Source organism: Vigna umbellata, chromosome 2 (genome assembly GCF_029865625.1).
Source record: "Vigna umbellata cultivar VRB3 chromosome 2, Vumbellata_1.0, whole genome shotgun sequence".
Classification (NCBI taxonomy): Eukaryota; Viridiplantae; Streptophyta; class Magnoliopsida; order Fabales; family Fabaceae; genus Vigna; species Vigna umbellata.
In genome coordinates this window covers 50673396-50694705 of record NC_142166.1, presented here as the reverse complement: position 1 = coordinate 50694705, position 21310 = coordinate 50673396, and the positions used below count along the sequence as shown (strand labels likewise).

The 21310-nt window shown below is 30.5% G+C and overlaps 2 protein-coding genes and 1 pseudogene across 2 annotated transcripts; all 3 read right to left on the bottom strand.

Annotated features, from left to right (window-relative positions):
• Window positions 1-1107: 1107 nt before the first annotated feature.
• On the bottom strand, window positions 1108-4842 carry LOC124826868 (agamous-like MADS-box protein AP3). Its single transcript, XM_047299811.2, has 7 exons — window positions 4487-4842; window positions 4301-4367; window positions 4144-4205; window positions 3955-4054; window positions 2043-2084; window positions 1916-1960; window positions 1108-1615 (listed from the first exon to the last, which is right to left on the bottom strand). The coding sequence occupies exons 1-7, from the start codon at window positions 4831-4833 to the stop codon at window positions 1436-1438; spliced, it is 843 nt and encodes a 280-aa protein (XP_047155767.1). The 5' UTR covers window positions 4834-4842; the 3' UTR covers window positions 1108-1435.
• Window positions 4843-10593: 5751 nt separating this feature from the next.
• Window positions 10594-13079, bottom strand: LOC148204258 (S-type anion channel SLAH1-like). The gene is made up of 2 exons (XM_088108059.1): window positions 12169-13079; window positions 10594-10918 (listed from the first exon to the last, which is right to left on the bottom strand). Exons 1-2 carry the CDS (start codon window positions 13045-13047, stop codon window positions 10679-10681), a joined length of 1119 nt encoding a protein of 372 aa, XP_087964185.1. The 5' UTR covers window positions 13048-13079; the 3' UTR covers window positions 10594-10678.
• Window positions 13080-15659: 2580 nt separating this feature from the next.
• On the bottom strand, window positions 15660-17937 carry LOC124847950 (S-type anion channel SLAH4 pseudogene; annotated as a pseudogene).
• Window positions 17938-21310: the final 3373 nt, after the last annotated feature.

The window sequence follows — 21310 nt, the reverse complement described above, 5'->3', positions numbered from 1 at the left end:
AGTTGCTAATTAATTTTAAATATATAATTCTGTATTAAAATATAATAAATAATTTATTTAGTTATTAATCAGTTTCAAACTGAAACAAAATATCTCGATAGAAAAAAAAATTAAAACATCTCAAGAATAATTTTGATATACTTTTATATTTAAGATATATTTTTTAATCCGTATAATTCGATTCCCTAAACACGTATATATTTCTTATTATGACAAACTACACGCAGCTTCCCAAAAATCTAATAAAATAACAAATTATATTCTATCAACATTTTAAAAAATATTTATCTTTTAATATTTGTACGAAAATAATATTCATCTTTTTCATATTTTTAATAGAGAAGCATTTATTTCTTGAATACTTCAGTAAAAACAACATATTGAGAATCTTAAATAAAAAAAAAGACTCAATTTTTAAAAAATATAAAAATATTAAAAAAATGAATAACTTAAGCAATATCTTTTAACATCATCGGAAAAAGTTATACTTTAATTATAATTTGTCTTCTAAAATATAGAATATTTATATTTCATATAAATGAACAAATAGTTATAATATATGTGATTAATTTCATTACTTGTTATTATATTTAAATATGATTTTCATTATTACAAGTATAAGTATGTTATAAAAAATACAAGTATAAATATAAATCAAATAAAAAATATAAATATTATTATATTAATAATTTAAGGGCTTAAAATTACTGTTTTAGAACTAGAAAAAGTATGAAATCATTTAACAAAAAACTCAAGAAACACGGATATAATTTTTCCATAATTAAATGAGTGAAGTTTTTATTTATAAAAATGTATTTTTATATTTAAAATTTTAAGTTTCAATTTCCATAATTTTAATTAACTTCTGAACATTATGTTTTTTTAACATAAAATAAGATTAAAAACATATGGAAGACGAATTTATCATTCTATTAGAAGTATGAAAAAAACATTTGTCTTGTAAAAAGTAGAACAAATCCATTGGTTATTTTATTAAAAAAAAGAAGAAGTTGATTCCTAGTTTAAAATTAGAAGATATATACATAAGTGTCTGTAACATAAAAAATCAGGATAAGTATTTTTTTTTTATCGGGAAATCAATAATGATTTGACTAATCTTTCAAACACTGAGATGTAACTGACTATTATATCTATGAATAATCATACTCAACATTCTGTGATGAAAGGAGGACGCATTTCTGTGATTAGGGTAAACAGTAGTAAGTAACATAGAGATAATAGTTGATCAGGTATGATTAGGGTAAATAGCAGTAGAAGTAATAGTTGACGATGAGTTGCAAATGAATTGAAACATGCAGAAGATTGGTGAGATTGTTTTGGTGATATATAAGTAAAGTTTGAGGGAACAGAACTTAGAACTTAAGGGCTATTACTTATTGAAAACTGAGAGAAAAGGTGGTATTTCCGATGCATACTAGAAAAGTAAGGGGTAAGTGGTGAGATCAGAGGTTGGTCCGCTATGAGCACTAGGATGGCTTGGCTGTAGGCTCAAGGCAAACATGCGTGGACCTAAATTTGAGAACCCGATCACAGACTCGTACTCTCCTCCTGCATTCTCTATCAATGCAAAACGTGGATCTTCTGCTCTTGCATCCTTCAATACACCAAAAGTTATTAATCAGACAAAGTAACTTCCAAGCTCATACCAAAGTCTTAACGTAAAGATCAGGATCAATAAGAGAAACAAGGTATATACGAAGAAATATTAGTCTGATATGTATACAAGAAAACTGAAAATTGATTGAGGTGAAAATGCGCAAAGAAGGACATTGTAAGCAGCAATAAAGAAATTAATATAAGACTACAATTGTTGTTTCACTTTGTGTGTTTTTATATAAGTTAGGAAGCATGAGGTATACTGAAATCAAAAACAAAAGTGTGTTAAAATACATACCAAGTCACGCAAGAGTCTGTTGTGCACTTCTTTCTCGTTATTAAACTAAAAAAAAATCAGAAATGTCAATATGAGTGAAGCAAGCACGAAAGAAAACAGTATTAACGAAATATGTTCACTACTTTACCTTCTTCCTTTGGGTGTCAATCTGGTTTGTTATCACTTTATACTGTCAACAGTTGTCACAATTTAAGGAACTCGTTAGCATGGTAAGATATGGTAATTTCGAAATCTTCAAACAGGACCACAACCACTGTTTTCCTTTTAAAAACAACCAAATTATGTTCCTGTGTACATGTTTTGTAATCAAATTTCTCACTCGTCTTAATTAAAGTGCTTCCATTTCAATCATATTCAACAGTTTAACTTCAGTAAACAGCAATATTACTTGCTTGGTGCAAATAACTTTCGGAGATAATACCAGTGTTTCATTCCATCTAAAGTAATATATATTTAGTTTTTAGATTTAAGAAAAAAAATATGTGGAAAAGAAGGTATCTAAAACTGTCTAATAATCTTTTGTGTCTTTGTATGGATAAATAGATAATAATTGAAAATAAGTTTTATAAGCCTGACAAAGTTTTTTGAAAGGAGTTACGTTTTCATGCATGAAAACAAAATTTAACAAGTAATCTAAAGGAAGGAACTCTATTAATGAAATAAAAATTAAAAAAAAATATTACGAAATTAATTATTGGAAAAAATGATTTTTTGGAAGACTGTACTTAATTTTTTTAAAGAATTAGTGGTGGGTATATTTTCAATTCTTGTTATGGCATGACTTTTTCGACAAAATTTCATACCACATTTTTTATGAAAAAAATATTATTTTGGAAAAACAAGCAGATTAAAATTCAGTCATCCAGAGCATATATATGTTCAAACTAAATATTGAGCAGCTCCAGCTAGCTCCAGATTAACAAGTGAACTGGAAAAGGAACACACATAACCCTCCTTCACCAATAGAAAGAAATCCTACCCAGAAAAGAAGCAAATTTTGTATAATAACTTCACATGTTTTTAATTGAAAATATACAGTTTCCAATGATGTCGTGTGCTCATGTGGTTTTGCTCAGATCCGAAAATTGTGTCACAGGCAATGAATCCAAAAGAACAAAGGGGGTCCCCAAAGTTCAGCAGAAAGATATCTCAAACCAATTCAATATTGGACAACTAATTAATCATTACTGTACACACATCGTAAATAGGCTTTGTTCCTATGTACACTCTTAAATTACATATACACTAAAAAATATATATACCAACTGAAATTGTTTGGTGGATTTCAAAGATTAATGAACAAGTTAAAAGAAATATGAAATTTTATTAATAAACATTTTTTAAAAATTACTCTTGTCTTCAAATAGCAGAGGGCTCCCTTCCTACCAAGGATTTTTAAGCAAAGTTGGGAAAGAATTAGCCAGTTCTGCTTAAGAGTTTAAAACACTATTCGCTTCAAGGTTAAAACCTATAAACTTACATTTCCTTAATAAAAATGATCCCTTAATACCTAGTTACCTCGTCACTAATTTTATTTTACCAAGAGGTATTTAAGACTTTTATTTCACATATGGAACTAATTATCTTATTAAAAATGGTATTTTTGGACGACTCGGTGTTAGAGTTAAATATGAAATCCTAACCTAACTATCAAATCATTTCCTTCATTAATTTTTAATCTTGGCTGAAGAATTTTGATGTAATCCAATGCATCAAGATCGGTATGAGTCACAGTTAGAATAACTAAGTATAATAATCTCAAGTTCTGTGATCTTCATTTTAATAAGGGTAAACCAAAAACATGATAAAATTTAAGAATTAAATTAGGAACTAAATCTATATTTTTGTATGAAATTTCACCAAAGAACTATATCCCGGAAAAAACTGATGCCAAAATAGCTAGCAGTCTCAAATCTGTGCCTCATGATATGTATCTACCTATCTATATATAGATAGCTACCCGACACCAGAAAGTTTTCAATTAAGACACATGCATACATTAATTAAGCCGTGAGAGAAAAAGGGAAAAGTAATTTCACCTTACGCTCGCGAACAATCTTGGCGGCCTTGTCCATTTCATCCTCCAGGAGCTTGAGATCTTCCATATTCAGATCGATCAGGCAATCTCCCATCCTCTGCCTAAGCCATGAGCAACGACAGTAGTAAAAATACAAAACACGTGCACACGCATATAGATCCAGAAGAAAAACATGGAGCGAAAATTATACCTAATCTCCTTGCGAAGATTCTTATTGACCTCTTTGAGTTTCTTCAAGTTCTCCTGCATATTCTGGGGAAGAAGAAGAAAGAAAATAAGTTGGAAGAAGTAAATCTGAAGAAGAGAGAGAAAGAGAGAGAGAGAGGAGAGAGAAAAGAGAAAAGAACCTCGTAGTGAGAGTTCCAGAGATCAACTCCTAGGGTCATCTGGTATTGATCAAAGAAGTGTTTTGTTCTGGAAAAGAAAAGGACACGAGAGAGAAGATAGATAGATAGATAGGTAGGTAGGTAGGGTTTGTTTGGGAATTGAATTGAAGAGAAGAGAAGAGAAGAGAAGAGAATGCGAACACGTACGAGGTGGAGGGGCTAATGTACTCGTGGAGTTTGCCAGTGCTGGAGAACATAATAATAGAAACCTTGGCATCGCAGAGAACGGTGAGCTCGTTGGCCTTCTTGAAAAGGCCATTGCGTCGTTTGGAGTAAGTGACTTGGCGGTTGGTGGTGTTCTCTATCCTCTTGATCTGGATCTTTCCACGAGCCATAGCTGTTGTTGCTGTATCTGCTTCTGCTTCCTTATGCTTATGCTTCTGTTCCTTTCTATCTGCTTCTTCTGGGAATTCTGAGTGATAATAGGAACAGGAATAGGATAATGAGTTAATGAGGGAAAGAGAAATACAAAGGGAAGGTGGGGGGAGATGCATTGCCTCAAATGGGACACCTCTTTGCCAAATTAACGAAAGCTATTGCAGGCTTTGTCATAAACGTCCTATGCTCTTTCTCGTTTCATCGTCAACGCCGCTCCCATGTGCCCACTGGGGACCCTTACTTTCCGTCTCTCTCCGTCACCCAACCGTTAACCATCATTCACCATGCTTCATGCTTAGGGCAACTCTTTCGTTATACACTTCCGTTTCAAACACTCTTAACGTAAGATGACAGCATGATATTTTTAAGAATGTCGCATCATTAAAACCACTTAATTATAATCTGAGTTTCCGCCGTCTGAATGGCTCCTATCTGAAGCAAACAAACGCTGTGAGTGATGCCATTAAAAACTGTGATTTCCATAAGAAGCGAGTTCCGTGTTAACTGTTGCCTCCGGCGTTGAACGCAACGCTATATCCTTGAGATTATACAGATTTCTCCTCACATTGATATATATAGTTATATGTACCCCTGTTGTGTTACTCGTAGCTAGGTTTAGGTGTTAAATGAAAGTGAATGACCGATTTAAAGTTCAAACATTCAAAAGCTTTACCTTGTCACGCCCCACTAATTTGGAAAAAAGTTAACGTTGTTCATCCAGGCCTTCTGGTCTTGTCATTTCCAATTCTCTCAACACCAAATTTTTAAAAAAGAAAATGTTTTTTTAACATTTTTTTTATAACTTTTTTACATTTCCAATTCTCTCATCACCAAATTTTTAAAAAGAAAATGCTTTTTTAACATTTTTTTTTTAACTTTTTTACAATTACTCATGTGATAGTTCTTAGTTGGTCTGACTAAAATAGTATTGTAAAAAAGTTGTTAAAAAAGTTATTAACCTATCCAATTTTTAAGTTCTAATTTGTTCCCTCTTAAAGATTTCATAAACGCTCTCATCTCTTTTTACTAAATTTTTATAACTATTAGGGCTTTGTCGCCTAATTTCATGATAGTCGTTCAATTCGAGTAAAATTATTTTGAAAGACATAAATACCATTTTAAAGAAGAATAGAACAATCATGTCAGAACAACTCATGACTTGATAGTGGATTGCAAGAACTCAATTTAACTTTAGGTTAGTAATTTTGTAACGGAGAGAAGTATAATAAGTGCTTATAAATAATAATACAAAAGCTTAATCTTAAAATAAAAAAATTATATTCTTATATTGAACATTCATCAAACTTTTATATTTGTTTCTATATTTTTTTAATCAGTGGCTTTGTATTAACATTATTTTCTATTATTTATTTACAATTAATATAAATAAATTTATGCTGACTTTGATAAACATAAGCATTAGGTTTGTCCTTCTTATCGTTTATATTTGTTCCATTTATTGACACTTTTATTCTTTAATTTACGTTTCTTCCATATTAAATATTCTCTTTAAAGTTTCATTATTAACGAGTACTGTTTTTGATAAATTATACCATTGTTAGTTCAAATTAAAAAAAAAAAACATATATATTTAACTTTACATTAAAAACAAAACTTTCAATTTTCATATATGGTTGGAATGACTTTCGATACAAGACTTCCACAAAATCTATACTGAACATTAATTTATTTTTCATAATATTTATTCCTGATATGTAAGAGAAAATATAATGTCATTTTTTTTTATTAATATGCTAAGAATCAACCATTGAAATGAATTCAATATCATATTTAACTCGAAGTTTTATTAAGACATTACCAAAATCAATAAGTATTTATATATGCCTTTTATTCTTGTATATTTTTCAATGTGAAACTTCAGATTAAGATTTAGACTTAAAAATAAAAACTCATTAAAATGCGTAAACACATGTATAGTGTCTTTCAGAACTTTTGATTTATAAGTTTATGTTTTTCTTTTCCTTCAATAGCTTAAGTACTTTGCACTTTGAGTGCTCATACTTGTTAAATTATTTTATTAAAATGAGATTATTAAGTTGTTAAAAGGATAGAATATTAGTTTATCATAGATAACATTAAAACAATGATAAATTTATTTTTTTTATATTTTTTACGTTAATTTTGTCCTGGCACTAAATATTAACTTGTAAAATGAAGTCATTTATTTATTTAAGATAGATTTTGTTATCCTATCAAAGGAAATCATATATGTTTATAAGGAATCGCCTTTGAATAAATGCCTGATAGAAAAAAAAAATTAATAACTTTTTTTATTTTCTTTGTGTGGGAGTTATGGTTTCCTGTTTGATATTTTATTCCCTTTGTCTTTCTTAGAATATTCAAAAGAATATTTCAAGAGACCCTACAGGTTCATGGTCACATTTAGTATGATGTTAATAACTCAACGTTATCTTTATTGCATTTATTTTTCTCATATTCACTATCTTCCATTGTTAGTATTAATTTCATTTTTCATTTTATTTTTGTGCTTTTGTTTATATTTTCTTAGTTTTTCATAATTAAATCTTGTCAAGAACCACATAAAATCCAAGGCATATTTTAGTAAACTCCTTTCACTACACCTAACCAAGTTTCTTCAAGAAACCACTTTATCCTTCGCCTAACCTCACATATCATCCAAGAAACCTTCAAGAAAAAAAAACAATCACAATTCAAACCAAGTTCTTATGCACTTACTCTTACATATATAAGAAATCAAATCTCATAATTTGTATTAGTATTTTGTCAATAAAAAAAGAATTAAACCTATAATTTTTGTTTCTTTTAAAATTCATTGAATCGACCTTATAACTCGTAAATATTAGTAAAAAAAATTGAACTCAATTTCTTCCACTCTTTTGTCCAATTTTACTACTAAGTCAACCTAATTAACATCATTGTTCTTACTTATGTTTTTGTGAACCTTTCCATGACAAATATATGAGACTTCCTTCAAAAACTATTCCAATATATCCTCCACATATGCCCCTAGCTTTTCATACATCAAACATGCTATAATCTAGCTAAAAAGAACCAAGATATACAAGCCGAGAAACTAAGTTTTCAAAGTTTAGTTTTTCTTTTTTTTTGAAGTTTGACCGAACAATTCTTTTTGAGGCTTTCACTCGTGTAACCTAATAATTTTTCGTTGTACGTTCCAACATGGACCTGCTTAAAGTCATCCAACAAACAAACATGCATTTGACCTTCAAATGGTTTGGTCAATTTGGGCCAAATTGGTAACTTTGGACCTAAATTTTTCAAATCCAACCACTAATAAGACCTAATAGTAGGTATGGCTTTTGTCATGATATATAAAGTAATATCACAAAACAAAACCATTAATTGAACAAAAAAATAATTAAGACAATAGAGAAATAAAAATCATTAGATGAGCATTTGACCCCGTGAAGGTATTCTCAAGCTCAATTTTCACCGTTTGTATTCATTATAAAGTAAAGAGTGAAATATCTATTTTATCCCATTAAAGATATATATTTTTCTACGACCATGTTACAAAAACATCGGCGAATTGTTGTTTTCAAATCTAATTAACTAATTACATTTCTCTATGGCGAAACTAACTGTGATGCTATTTTTTTTATCAAGACATTATTTTATTCACTTGATGATCGAACATATATATGTACTCTTCGGTTGTTTAATGTTTTCCCCTTGCTTGAGTATTTGGTCGCTCCTATATTTCTGTATATAGCTTTCAAGAAGACAATAGAAAATCTCACGTTTGATCTGCATTTCGAAAAGAACATAAAAGTCATACACTTACCTCTACCTAATCCATTTGATTTTGACATGCCTAATTTCTTTTACGTTTTGGCTGTATTTCCACACCCTAAAGATCAACATTTTCGCAAGAATAATCAAATAGCATGCACCTTTTGTGCTATTTAACTAAGTTATTTTTTTTGGTTTAAATAAAAATGGGTCAGGGTGTGATTAGAACAGATATAGTATTTTAAATAAGTGGTCTTCAATGGTTATAACTGTTTCCATAGCTTGATTATAAACTAAGGACCTACCCTTCGTTGCCTGATCCCACAAATGAACGAAAAAGATATTTTCATCTAAATTCGAATTAAAGAGTTAGGTAAAAAGAAGATATAATTAATGTATTGCAACAAAATATCAAAACTTCGACAACAGGATGAAGATGCACGAACTTGGCTGTCTTTATATTTAGCCAACACCCTTGTCGATACTATTCCTTGTGCGAATTCGCTTCCTCCTTTCCTTGGACTTGCGTGTCTCGTATTTTAAATAACATTACTTTTGATATTTTTTTTTAAAGAAAATCCACCATTTTTAATTTAAAAAATTTACTTTTGTTTGTATGCATAGAAAACTCCTATTTATTATTATTTTTTTCATGCTAGTTTGATATGATTGACAGGGTGTGATCTTTAGTTCAAAGAAACTGAACATGTAAACGTATATTATACGAGTAATGCATATCAGTACTCAATTTTATGCATATAAATCCAATTTTTTCTTCCAAATGCTCTACGTTTCCGTTTCCCCTTTTTAAATATGTGTTTAATTTGCGTTTCGACAAAGGGATAAGCAACGTATATATTGTTTAAGAAAAAAAGAAAAAAAGAAAACAGAGAGAAGTGTGTTGACTGTGAATAATTGTTTTCTCTGGCTTGCCAGAGAGGTAAAACTTAAACTCTGGTAGAGGTGTGGCTATTTTTGACATAACATGAAGCAGAAATTAACAGTCTATATTTATAACTTCCTCAGTAAGAGGTAGCAGTAACTTGTGTTGATTGTGTAGTTGGTCGAGCTGGTAGCACAGTTCAAATTTCGGATATCAGTTATATTTTTCACATAAAAAGTTATACATACACACCTAATAAAACAAAATATATTCATTTTACAACCTATTTTAACAGTATAATAATATTAAAATATTAATATATCAAGTAGTTATGTTTTTTTAAGGAGAGATGACAAACATATCATTTCCCTTCTCATATACTTCACCCATAATAATAAAATTAAATATGGTAGTATGACATAAGTTAAATTGTATATGAAGATGGGTATGGAAATTTTGATTGTAGAGAAGAGACACATTTGAAAGATTTATTTAGGACATATTTGAATTGAAGAAAAATATATAACAAAAGAAGAATGGAAGTAGAAAGTGTAGGTATATGAACGAGGGAAAGATATTAGAAAGTGATGTGAGAAATAAGAGAAAATATTGTAGTTGATGGGTTGATATAATAAAGTGATTTTTTTTACATTAATTTATTTTAAAAAATATATATATAAAGTAGAGTTAACATAAAACTAAAATTATTATAAAATTTTACAAATAAAATATATATTTTAAAATAATAATATATTAACGTAAATTAGTTTACAAATTATTAAAATTTAAATTAATCAAATTTATTTATTATTTAAAAATTTTGTAGTTTTAATTTTTTATCTAAAAAACGTAATTATTAATAAAATATTAAGTATATTCCTATCTATCTGAATTTCAGAAAGTTTAGAAGAGTATTTTGTTTTAAATTTTAAACATTATTCTATCTCGTTGTGTGTTTTCTTTTTTAATTCTTTGTTAACAGTATTTTTGAAAGAGAAAAATACAAAATGAAATCATTTTTATTCATTGACTAAAACTGTATAAAGTTATGAATTTCTCTAATAATGATTTCTCTTTTATTTCTCTAAATTTGTACTTATTTGAATACAGTACATTAAATTTATTTAGAATATTAATTCAGCAAGAGTAGATGAATCTAAATCTTCCATTAATTATAAAAAAAACAAAGTTAAAACAAACAAGAGTCACACATCGATTATCTTAAATATTTAGGGTTGGAGTGGTATTTGTATGTTATGTAATTACATTAGATATGATGGGATGGATTAAGTAAGGAAGAAGGTTGCAATAATAGGATATGGCTATATATATGTATCCGGTAGAAGCACGTTAGAGTTGAGGAGAGTAAACATGGTGAGAGCAAAAGAGACAAGAACTGAAAGAGCCAACAGAAGGAGCATTAGGATGTGAGAAAAAGTTCCTTTCACTTCTTCTGCATAATCCGTTGAAACAAGAGCAAGTAGAGTAATGGGAAATGAGTAAGCCCACCATGCAACGTTGAACCTTTTCATTGATCTTCTGAACAGCTTTGGCCTGCAAATCTGCCTCAACATATAAATTATATATATCAACCATATATTCAGGCTACACAACATCTCAATACATTTTAAATGAATTTTCGTTCATATTTTTCATTTCCTCTATCAGTCTACTTCTGAAAGAAAAATTCGTTTTCATTTGTTTGAAAAATTAAAACAGCATTCAATATTAGCTGGCAACACCACCAATTATGTTTCATCCAATCAAATCACCGCTGTTGAAAATTGAAATCCTTTTGGATGTTGACTTCGACCAATATCACTTGTTTCTTTTTTTCTATTTGGTATTTATTTAGTAAATAAATAAATCTCTCTACCACTAAATATCCAGCTATGAGATTTTTCATTACTTGAAGGATGAATCGGAGAGACAGATTACAACAGTTTGTTTAATTCTAAACTGTTATAATAGTATACCCCTCTATGTTTTTCATTTCGGGGAAAGGAAAAACATTGCATGGATGAAAACAACTACAGTTTAAATTATACAATGTTTTTGTTCTCCATTGTTCGACCACCTTTCCTGTTTTCCACGACAAAAAATTAGAAATAAGGGGATATTGAATTCGCATACACTTTAAAACAGCCGAAATCACACAGTCTAATAAATATACCAACTTCATCATGTACTAATTCTAGGATTTGTATGTGCTATTAAAAATTGGGTGTACTCAAAGAGATTCGACATGTTTATAAGCAGTTCGATCGTAACACATCTTTTGTTTCTTTCAAACGCAAACTACCCAAGAAAAGAGACAATTACTAAAATAAAAAGACACATTTTATTTTATTTTTATTTTTATTCTTAAAATATTTAACAACTTAGTATAAGACGATGCATACCAAAACATAAAATTTACACGTGCCATTTTAGTAGAATTTAAATAAGAAAATATAGTGTACAATTCTTTTATTATACACTCATCCGAATGTTATGAAATGGGATATTGACTTTTATTCTAATAACGGCTGCAAAAAAAATTCAAATATATTTTAAGTTTTCGATAATATAAAATTTATATTGTAAATATCTGTAACATAGTATTTTGACACTTGCTGCTACAAAGAAATAAGCCTACTTATAACAGCACATTTTAGTAATTTAATAATATGTATTGAAATTTTAAGTTGAAAAAATATAATTATTTTGATTTTTAATGTATCACCAGAGTGTCTCCTACAATGTGGATTACCGAATTCTACAGTACAAAAATTGATTTTTGAACGCAAACAAGTAGATAGGTTAATCTTACCAGTGAGGTGAAGAGGAAGAGGGAAAGAAAAAAGAGCATCTTGGAAGCAGTGTCAAAGGTTCCAACAATGGATTCCCAAGCCAAGCTTGCTACGCTAGGCGCTGCAATGAACAAGAACAAAACTGGCCTTAACAACACCGGAACCCCATCTCTACCCGATAATCGCTGATAAAGGGTAACAAAAAGCACCACGTAATGCACCATCCCCACCGAAAACAACCACAGCGCACACTCTTTCCACCCCATGTGCGCAGCAGCCTGTGCCCCCACCAAGTTCCCTATCACCGACAACTGGCTCGTGGGGTTCCCCGCCGCAGATGACAAAACCCTCTTCCCCTTAGTCAACCACTGCCCGTAGATCTTCACGTCAAGCACCATCATCGGGACCGCAAACACCCACCACAGAACAAAGTACAAGGCGGTTTTGGGCGCCACGAACGGCGCTGATTCAAGCAAGAGAAGCCACGAGATCCAGGGAGCGAAGAGGTAGTTAACCCCTACAGGGTGCAAGAACTCGGCCTTCACCATTTTAAAGAAAAAAAAGCACCTCAGGAGGTATAGAAGGGAGAGTAACACTAGAGTGAAAAGGGAGAGAGACCAGAGTGCATAGACAGCCGCTGAAGGAAGCGTGGAAAGCACGTGCGGTAGAGTGGTTGTGTCTTGTTCCGATGTGATTATCGTCTTCCACAGTAATGCTTGGCTTCCGAGGGAGAGGCTTATTCTGAAGTAGCCTGCATGCAACTTGGTCAGAACAGAGATTAGGAGCGTTGTGGAAGAGGTTGAGTGTTGGTAGTTGCTAAAACTGTTGGAAACGGTTGAGGTGGTCGTGGTCGTGTCTACTACAAGTTCAATCTGGGATCGGGAACCTTGAGTTGCCATGCCCACGTTGTCCAACACTTTCGCAAAGAGAAGAATTTTCTGTGACGTACCAGGGAATTCCTCGTGCAAATGCAAGGGTTTTGTAGGGGAAGGTTAGATTAGAACATAAGCAATAGGAATGTGCAAGTGGGCGCATAAAAACAGATTATACAAGGTTTGTCTTCGTTTATTTTGATTCAAACAAAGGAATAACGTGATCCTTTTTCAGTTGTTTTGGCACGTTGTGTAGCTGGATAACAAATACATTCTAATGGAGTACAGTATACATATATTTATATATATAAAGTATGGTTCTTCCAATTTTGTGTTCCTACTGTCAATGTTGTTGCACGAGGCATGAACGCACGAGTGTGTCATGATTCATGAATGAAGAATTGCAGGAAGACTTGAGGGCACGAAAGTCTAACATAGGTACCACTTTTGTTTCAACTTGATGAGAGGGGTTCTTGCTGTGTGTTGTTGACCTTTGTAGAGGAGAATATTGTTTTGAGTTCTAGATAAAGTTTCCAAGTGTTTACATAGATTTTTTTTGACAACTTAACAGGTGTAGTGTTATTTATTATTTATTGAGTTTAAAGTAAATCAGTATAATAATAAATAAATGATAAACCCGTAAAAAGGTACATATATGTTATATAAAAATATTTTAACACACTCTTAAAATAAATTATTTTTCATCTTCAACAAACGAAATGAGTTAAAACAAAATTCAGTTCCAAAACTTCTATATAAAGTGTGTTAAGATCAGACATAGAGTGAACTTGATAAATTATAACATTTCAATTAATTTTTGTATGAGTCCGTGAAATATTCTAAAGTATAAATTGATCTCAAAGTTTTACCAAATCTTCTTCTTACTATACTAAATTTAAATTTCCATAAAGTAAATATTTTTCGTGTGTATGAACTGTTTTTGGTAAATGTTTTTTTAATTATAAATCTTATATGAGTTCTAAATTGCTTAAAAATATTTGAGTTGTTTAAAATAAAAGATATATTTTTATAAAATAATAAATATTATATATATATATATATATTTAATAAGTTTAATAAATATTTAATATCTAATAAGTTTAAAAATTTATATTTAATAAGTTTAAATTTTAATTATTAAGTTTAATAAATATTATATTTAATAGCATTATAATCAGAATTAAATACAAATATATATTGCTATGTATTTTTTTTAGTAATGAAATATAATGGATAAGTTTTTGAATAAAATTAAAACACTAATAAATAACCATTAAATTTCGAAATCCATAAAAGAACTTCGTTCTATTTCTCCAGTTTTCGTAACTTTAAATTAGTCATTTTTGTCTCCATCAAACTATATCAAACATTTATAATCAAATATAACAAAATAAGAACGATTTATTGAGGAAGAGTTAAAAATGATATGAACAAGACAAAATATGGTGCATGAGTGGGGTGAAAATGAACAGAGACAAAAAAAGAAAGGAGAGAGAGACTAGAGTTAGGTTAAGAAAAAAAATGAAAGTGCATTAGATAATTATAAAAAAGAGAAAAAATTTCCCTTTGTGTTTTAGCATTATGAGAAAGTTTGGAGAAGGAAAAAGCTGTGGAACTATATGGAGGAGTCTCCAAAGTTTGATATCTAGGACCCGAACAGGATCCGGACCCTTCTACCCAAAAATATATAACACACAAAGTATGTTGGTATAATTGTGTTTTACTATACGTGAAACTGGTGGGTTTTGATTTTTTATTTTATTTTATAATTTTTCTCATATTTCTAACATTTGGAAATTATTCTTTTGATGTGTCAAATTTGGTTCTAATTTCGATAAAATTAAAATTATCTTTATTTTTCTAAAATCTTAATTGACTGATTTTGGTTCTAATATTTATTTTAAGATAGATTATTATTTTTTTAAGTTCATTATTTAAGTTTTTTTAATTATTTATCTAAAAGTCAAGATTATTAATAAAAAATTAAATATATAATCATTGTAATTTTACTCATAATCGTTATGTACCTATCTTTCCTTATAAACCTTTTCAGGAGTTAGAAAGAGTAGTTTATTTTATTTTATTTTTCATTTGCATATTATCCTATCTTCTTTTGTACTTTCTTTTAAATCCTTCGGAGGATATTTAAGTATTTTTGAAAGAGAAAAATATAAACAATAATAAAATAAAATTTTATTCCTTAACTAAAATTATTACTTATAAAGTTATGTAAATAATGATTTTTTTACTGATTTTTCTAAAGTTTTGTTTTTAATTAATACTTTATGAAAATGATTTTTTTTTCTCTCTCATATATAGAGAAATTTCATCTAAAACTTGTATAATAATTTATATAATTGAGATATAGAAAGGAAAAAAGGAAAAATAGTGTTTAAAGTAATGAAAATTTATACATATATTTTATCAATCATTGATATGTTTCAATATAGTCGGTGAGATATTAATCTTAAATGGGAAATTGTGATTAAATTAAGATTAATTTAATCCTATTTATTGTTGGCATTACTAGTGTGAATTTAAGTTTTATAATTGAAAATTATAAAGTTAGATGATATTTAAAACAGAACCCAGAAATTTGAAGTTAGAGGTGGTGTTAATTTTTAATAGGGCTTGTTACATTACATTACAAGGATTGACTGAGAAAGCTTGGAAGGATATATATCCACTAGAAGCATGTTAAAGTTGAGAAGAGTAAACATGGTGAGAGCAAGAGAGACAAGAACAGAAAGAGCCAACAGAAAGAGCATTAGAATGTGAGAAAAAGTTCCTTTCACTTCTTCTGCATAATCTGCTGAAACAAGAGCAAGTGCAGTAACGGGAAACGAGTAATCCCACCATGCAACGTTGAACCTTCTCATTGATCTCCAGAATAGGTTTGGCCTGCAAATCTGCTTATGGATGTTGATTATCATCAATATATAATTGTTTCATATAAAAACATATGCGCAGGCTACAAGAGAATGAGTACATTCCAATTTTATTTGGTATTTATTTAATGAATAAATCTCTCTATCACTAAATATCTAGATGGAAGTTTTGTCATTTACTTGAAAGATGAATCGGATTGATAGATCCCCACATACTGCAAAATTTTATTTAATTCCAAGCTATTGTAACAGTATCAGCCTGTATGTTTTTTCATTTTAGGGATGGGAAAGAGACCATTATTAATTGCATGGATGAAAGTAATAACTAGAGTTAAATACAGGGTGTCTTTCTTCTCCTCTGTTCAACCACCTTTCCCGTTTTCCACCAAAAAAATTTACAGATAAAACTGAAATCAAACACACAGTCTAAGAAATTTACCATCGTGATGATGTACTAGGAAATAAATTTCCAGCCTTTGTAATTTTATAATGGAAAAAAGTTACTGGACATATTATTATCGTTTGATAATCCATCACAAAAGTGATATTATTATTATTTTAATAAAAATATTTTTTTAATATTTAAAAAAAAGGAAAAAAAATGAATGAAAGATAATATTAAAAGAGAGTAAAAACTTCTTTCATGTAAAAATACCATCATCCATTATAATCTACTGCTATTAAAAAGTGGGGGAAACTGAGATATTCGAGATATTTATTAAATAATTCACAGTTTTGGATTTTTTTTATCATTTTATCGAGCTTATAAACAGTTCGTAAACTAGCAAAGAAAAGAGACAAAAAAAGACAGATTTATTTTATTTTTATATTTATTTTAAACAATTTAACAAAAGTAGTATATAATTATACATACCAGGACACAAAAATTACAAATAAAATCAAAGATAGAAGTTAAATAAAATATAGTATAAAATTTATACACTCATCCAATCATTATGGAATGGGATGTTAACTTTTATGCTAACAACGGTTGCAAAAGAAGATAAAATATATTTTAATCTGTCGATAATATAAACACCATATCGTAAATGTCTTCCAAGAAATGTGTATTAAAATGTCAGTTATCAAAGTCCTTTGGAGAATAATTTTTGAACAGCACACGTAGAGGAACTAATCTTACCAGTGAGAGGAATAGGAAAATGGATAGAAAGAAGAGCATCTTGGAAGCAGTGTCAAAGGTTCCAACAATGGATTCCCAAGCCAAGCTTGCTACGCTAGGCGCTGCAATGAACAAGAACAAAACTGGCCTTAACAATACTGGAACCCCATCTCTACCCGATAATCGCTGATAAAGCGTAACAAACAGCACCACGTAATGCACTATCCCCACCGAAAACAACCACAACGCACACTCTTTCCATCCCATGTGCGCAGCAGCCTGTGCTCCAACCAAGTTCCCTATCACTGACACCTGGCTCGTCGGATTCCCCGCCGCAGAGGATAAAACCCTCTTCCCCTTCGTCAACCACTGTCCGTAGATCTTCACGTCAAGCACCACCACCGGCACCGCAAACACCCACCACAGAACCATGTACAAGGTGGTTTTGGGCGCCACGAACGCCGCTGATTCAAGCAAGAGAAGCCACGAAATCCAGGGGGCGAAGAAGTAGTTAACCCCCACAGGGTGCAAGAACTCGGCCTTCACCATCTTAAAGAAAAAAAAGCATCTTAGGAGGTAGAGGAGGGAGAGTAACACTAGAGTGAAAAGGGAGAAAGACCAGAGTGCATAGACAGCCACTGAAGGAAGCGTGGAAAGCACGTGCGGTAGAGTGGTTTTGTCTTGTGCCGATGTCATTACCGTCTTCCACAGTAATGCTTGGCTTCCGAGGGAAAGGCTTATTCTGAAGTAGCCTGCATGGAATCTGGTTAGAACAGACATTAGGAGCTTTGAGAAAGAGGTTGAATGTTGGTGATTGCTGAAACTGTCGCTGTGGCTACAAACGTTTGAGGTTGTCATGGTCGTGTCTACCACAAGTTCAATCTGAAATGGCGAACCTTGGGTTGCCATGCCCTCGTTGTCGAACTCGTAGAAGAAGAGTTTTTGTGAGAGGGAATTCATGCAATGCAAGGGTTTTGTAAGATTAGAACATGAGCCATAGGAATGTTCAAGTGGGAGTTTAAAAATAAATTATAGAAGCTCTGTTTTTGTTTATTTTGATTCAAACAAGGGAATAGGGTGATCCTTTTCAGTTGCTTTGGCACGTCGTAGCTGGACAATAATACAGTATAGTATGTATGTGTGTGTCTCTCTCTCTCGTATATATTTAGGAAAATGTTATTTGGACAACAAAAGTTTGACACAATTTTGACAACGGCGACGTGGCAGCTGTGCATTGGCTCAGTGAATTGAAAACAAACCAGAAAAAACCCAAAATACCCCTCACCCCGGTTCACTGAGCCAATGCACAGCTGCCACGTCGCCGTTGTCAAAATTGTGTCAAACTTTTGTTGTCCAAATAACATTTTCCATATATTTAATGTTGTTCTCAGAATTTTATGTTTCTGCTATCACTTGTTGCACGAGGCATGAATGTACACGGGTGTGTCTCATGATTCATGAATCAAGCAATCAGGAAGACTTTAAAGGGCTGCAAAATGTAACATAAGTCCAACTATTTTTTCAACTTTATGAGATTGGGATATATTGTGTCATCAATTTGGTTTCTAGAAGAGAATATTCGTGGATTCTTTAATAAATTATTATTTTTAAGAGAAATACATTACCATGTTTAAATTTTGTCATTATTTAATTTAATTTTATACCATTCAAACACTAAATTAAGCTGCAATGTTATAGCATCGAAGTCCTTGTTGTTATTCTGCTGTTCCCTTTCATGAACGTGATTCTCGATTCTGCTTACCTCATTTCCTAGTTTCTCTTGCCGACGAATCTTGTCGAGTGTTTACTTTCTCCAACAAACAGGGAAGTGAGGATAAAGTCCTAATAAAATAAATTTAAAAATAATAAAGTATTAATTAAGTACTTCAAATCACCTTCTGAAGTATGTATGCCTTTTAAAAAGTAATTTCAGTAACATTAAAAAAGTCACATCTAATATCAATACCACGAAAATGCAACTTCGTAACATACTTTGGACGAATTCGATATTGCAATAATTTACCGACGAACATGCACAATATCGTGTTGATGGAAAACACTGTCGATATAAAAATTGTAAAGTTTTATGGGAAAAAATAAATAAAATATACAAAATGAAATTTTGATCAAATTCGGCTATTTTTTTTATAGAGAAGAAAAAAGGGGGGAAATATATATAAACCTGTAGATAATAACGTAGATGACGTGTAAAGAATAATAAATAAGGATGCTAAAAAATAAGTTTCTGAAAGAGAATGGAATTGCTACTTGCAGACACACTTTCGTATGGTAAAAAAACACGTGAATGGAATTGGATCCATTTTCAAACCTCCAAGGTTCAAGAAAAACAGTTAGGCCCAAAGATGCGTTTACTATAGGACCCGAATATTCTACAGGTCCACTGAAAAGTGCGATATCTAGAACCCGAACAGGATTCGGGCCCTTTTATTCCCAAGTAGATAAAGTATGTTGATATAATAATGTTTTACTATGTGTAAAATCAGTGAGTTTTAATTTATTTGATTTTATAAAATAATTATTTTTCATATTTGTAACATTTTAAAATATTTTTTTAATGTGTGAAATTCGGTTTTAGATTCTATTAAAGAAGTATTATTATCTTTGTCCTTCTAAACTTTGGAATAATTGATTTTGGTCCCCTAATATTTATTTTAAGATAGATGAATAATATTTTGAGTTGACACATCAAGAATATGTCACTTTTAGATGGGATTGACCTAAATTAAAAGGATGCCTTTTGTAAAGAAATCATTACTGGATAGTCATTAAATGACCCAGAATGACCGTCTAATAGTTTGATAAATATTTCAAAACGTTCACAAATCTTCATAAGATAATTATAACTGCTTAGGTGAAACTAAGTAAAAGTCTAAACCGATTGATGTTGAGAAATCAACGGATGAGTTATGGTTAAAATGAAATGTCATTCAAACTCAAAAGTAACTGATTCTTTCCAAAATGCATTAAGATGCAGCACTTGATTAATCATCTCCACTCTTTATTTAAAATATTAAGATAATAGATTAATAAATATTCATTTGTATATGTTGTTCGACTTTCTAGTTTTTGTTTAATGAAACTTGAATCCGGACTAATAATACGTATTAAAAACATAAAAGAAATAGTTATATTAAAAGAAATATGTATTAAAAACGTAAAAGAAATGAAATAAGTATATTTGAATGGAAGGTATGGGTTAAAAGAAAAGGCAGAAGGGGCAATGATGGGTACTTAAGGAAGGTAAATAATTTAGTTAGGGACAGGGCGAAGAGACTTTGGAATTGGTCGACAATCGAATGATGAAATGGAATGGAAGAAAAGAGAAGAAAAAAAAAGAAGGTTACGTCTTCTCAAGCCTTTAGGTCTCCTGTTTCCAACAATCATGGCACACCCAATATCTTAATCTCTGTAATTCTCACACCATTAGCCACCAACTTCATTATCAATCATTCGTTCAAGGCTTAATCAACCCGTTTGATTTTGGGACACATTTCTTAATCCAGAGCTGTCGGTCCTGTTGTCGACCACGAAGGATTAAGACATGAGAGAATCATTTTAATGTATCTAATAATAGTAAAATAGTGATGAGAATTTAAAGGAAAATGATTTGGTTCCTCGGGCCCCAAATAAGAAATTAATTTAGAATTGAAAAGTTTGGTTATGTGAAGGATAGAATAGTAGCATTTGCATCTGGCAGCCATTGGTTAATTGTTCATAAAAGTTTTTAACATGTCAAAGCCATATTAGCTTAGGTTAGACTTTGAAGACCCATAGGTCCTGTCCTTAGCTCTGTTACCTGGTTCCGTTATATTATTGAGCCCAATTATTTACCTGTTACCTATCTTAAATTAATTACGTTCCTCTTCACGTGACACTGAATCATTCACCTTTACATTTTGTTTTCCACGCTGCACCCAACTCTCCCTTTTCTACTATTATTTTATTTACTTGGAATAAAAAAAAATACTACTTGACTGATATTTGAATGTTTTTGATGTTTACAATTTCATGTATGAGTTTAAGTTTCATAAAAATAGAAAGTAAAGCTTCGTATAAATTAAAGATTCATTCACTTATTTTTTAAATTTTTTTTATAAATAGTGATGTTAATCTTTTATGAAGTTATATTCAGATTTCACTTATATTATATCTTCAAATTTTGGTTTCAAATATCTTTTATCATATCCACTCGTAATCCGTCCTTAAATCAATAAGGAAAATTACAATATTATCAAAAACTCATCCCACAGAGCTTCACTCT

What these genes read in the sequence shown, in the direction of transcription:
- LOC124826868 (XM_047299811.2), bottom strand. Translation starts at nt 4,833, where the DNA reads ATGCATCTCCCCCCACCTTCCCTTTGTATTTCTCTTTCCCTCATTAAC. An exon ending in TACATTAGCCCCTCCACCTC is followed by an intron (nt 4,368 to 4,486) that starts GTACGTGTTCGC and finishes TTTCTTTTCCAG; the next exon opens with AACAAAACACTTCTTTGATC. An exon ending in TTGACACCCAAAGGAAGAAG is followed by an intron (nt 1,961 to 2,042) that starts GTAAAGTAGTGA and finishes ATTTTTTTTTAG; the next exon opens with TTTAATAACGAGAAAGAAGT.
- LOC148204258 (XM_088108059.1), bottom strand. Translation starts at nt 13,047, where the DNA reads ATGGCAACTCAAGGTTCCCGATCCCAGATTGAACTTGTAGTAGACACG. An exon ending in TCTTCCTCTTCACCTCACTG is followed by an intron (nt 10,919 to 12,168) that starts GTAAGATTAACC and finishes ATGTTGAGGCAG; the next exon opens with ATTTGCAGGCCAAAGCTGTT.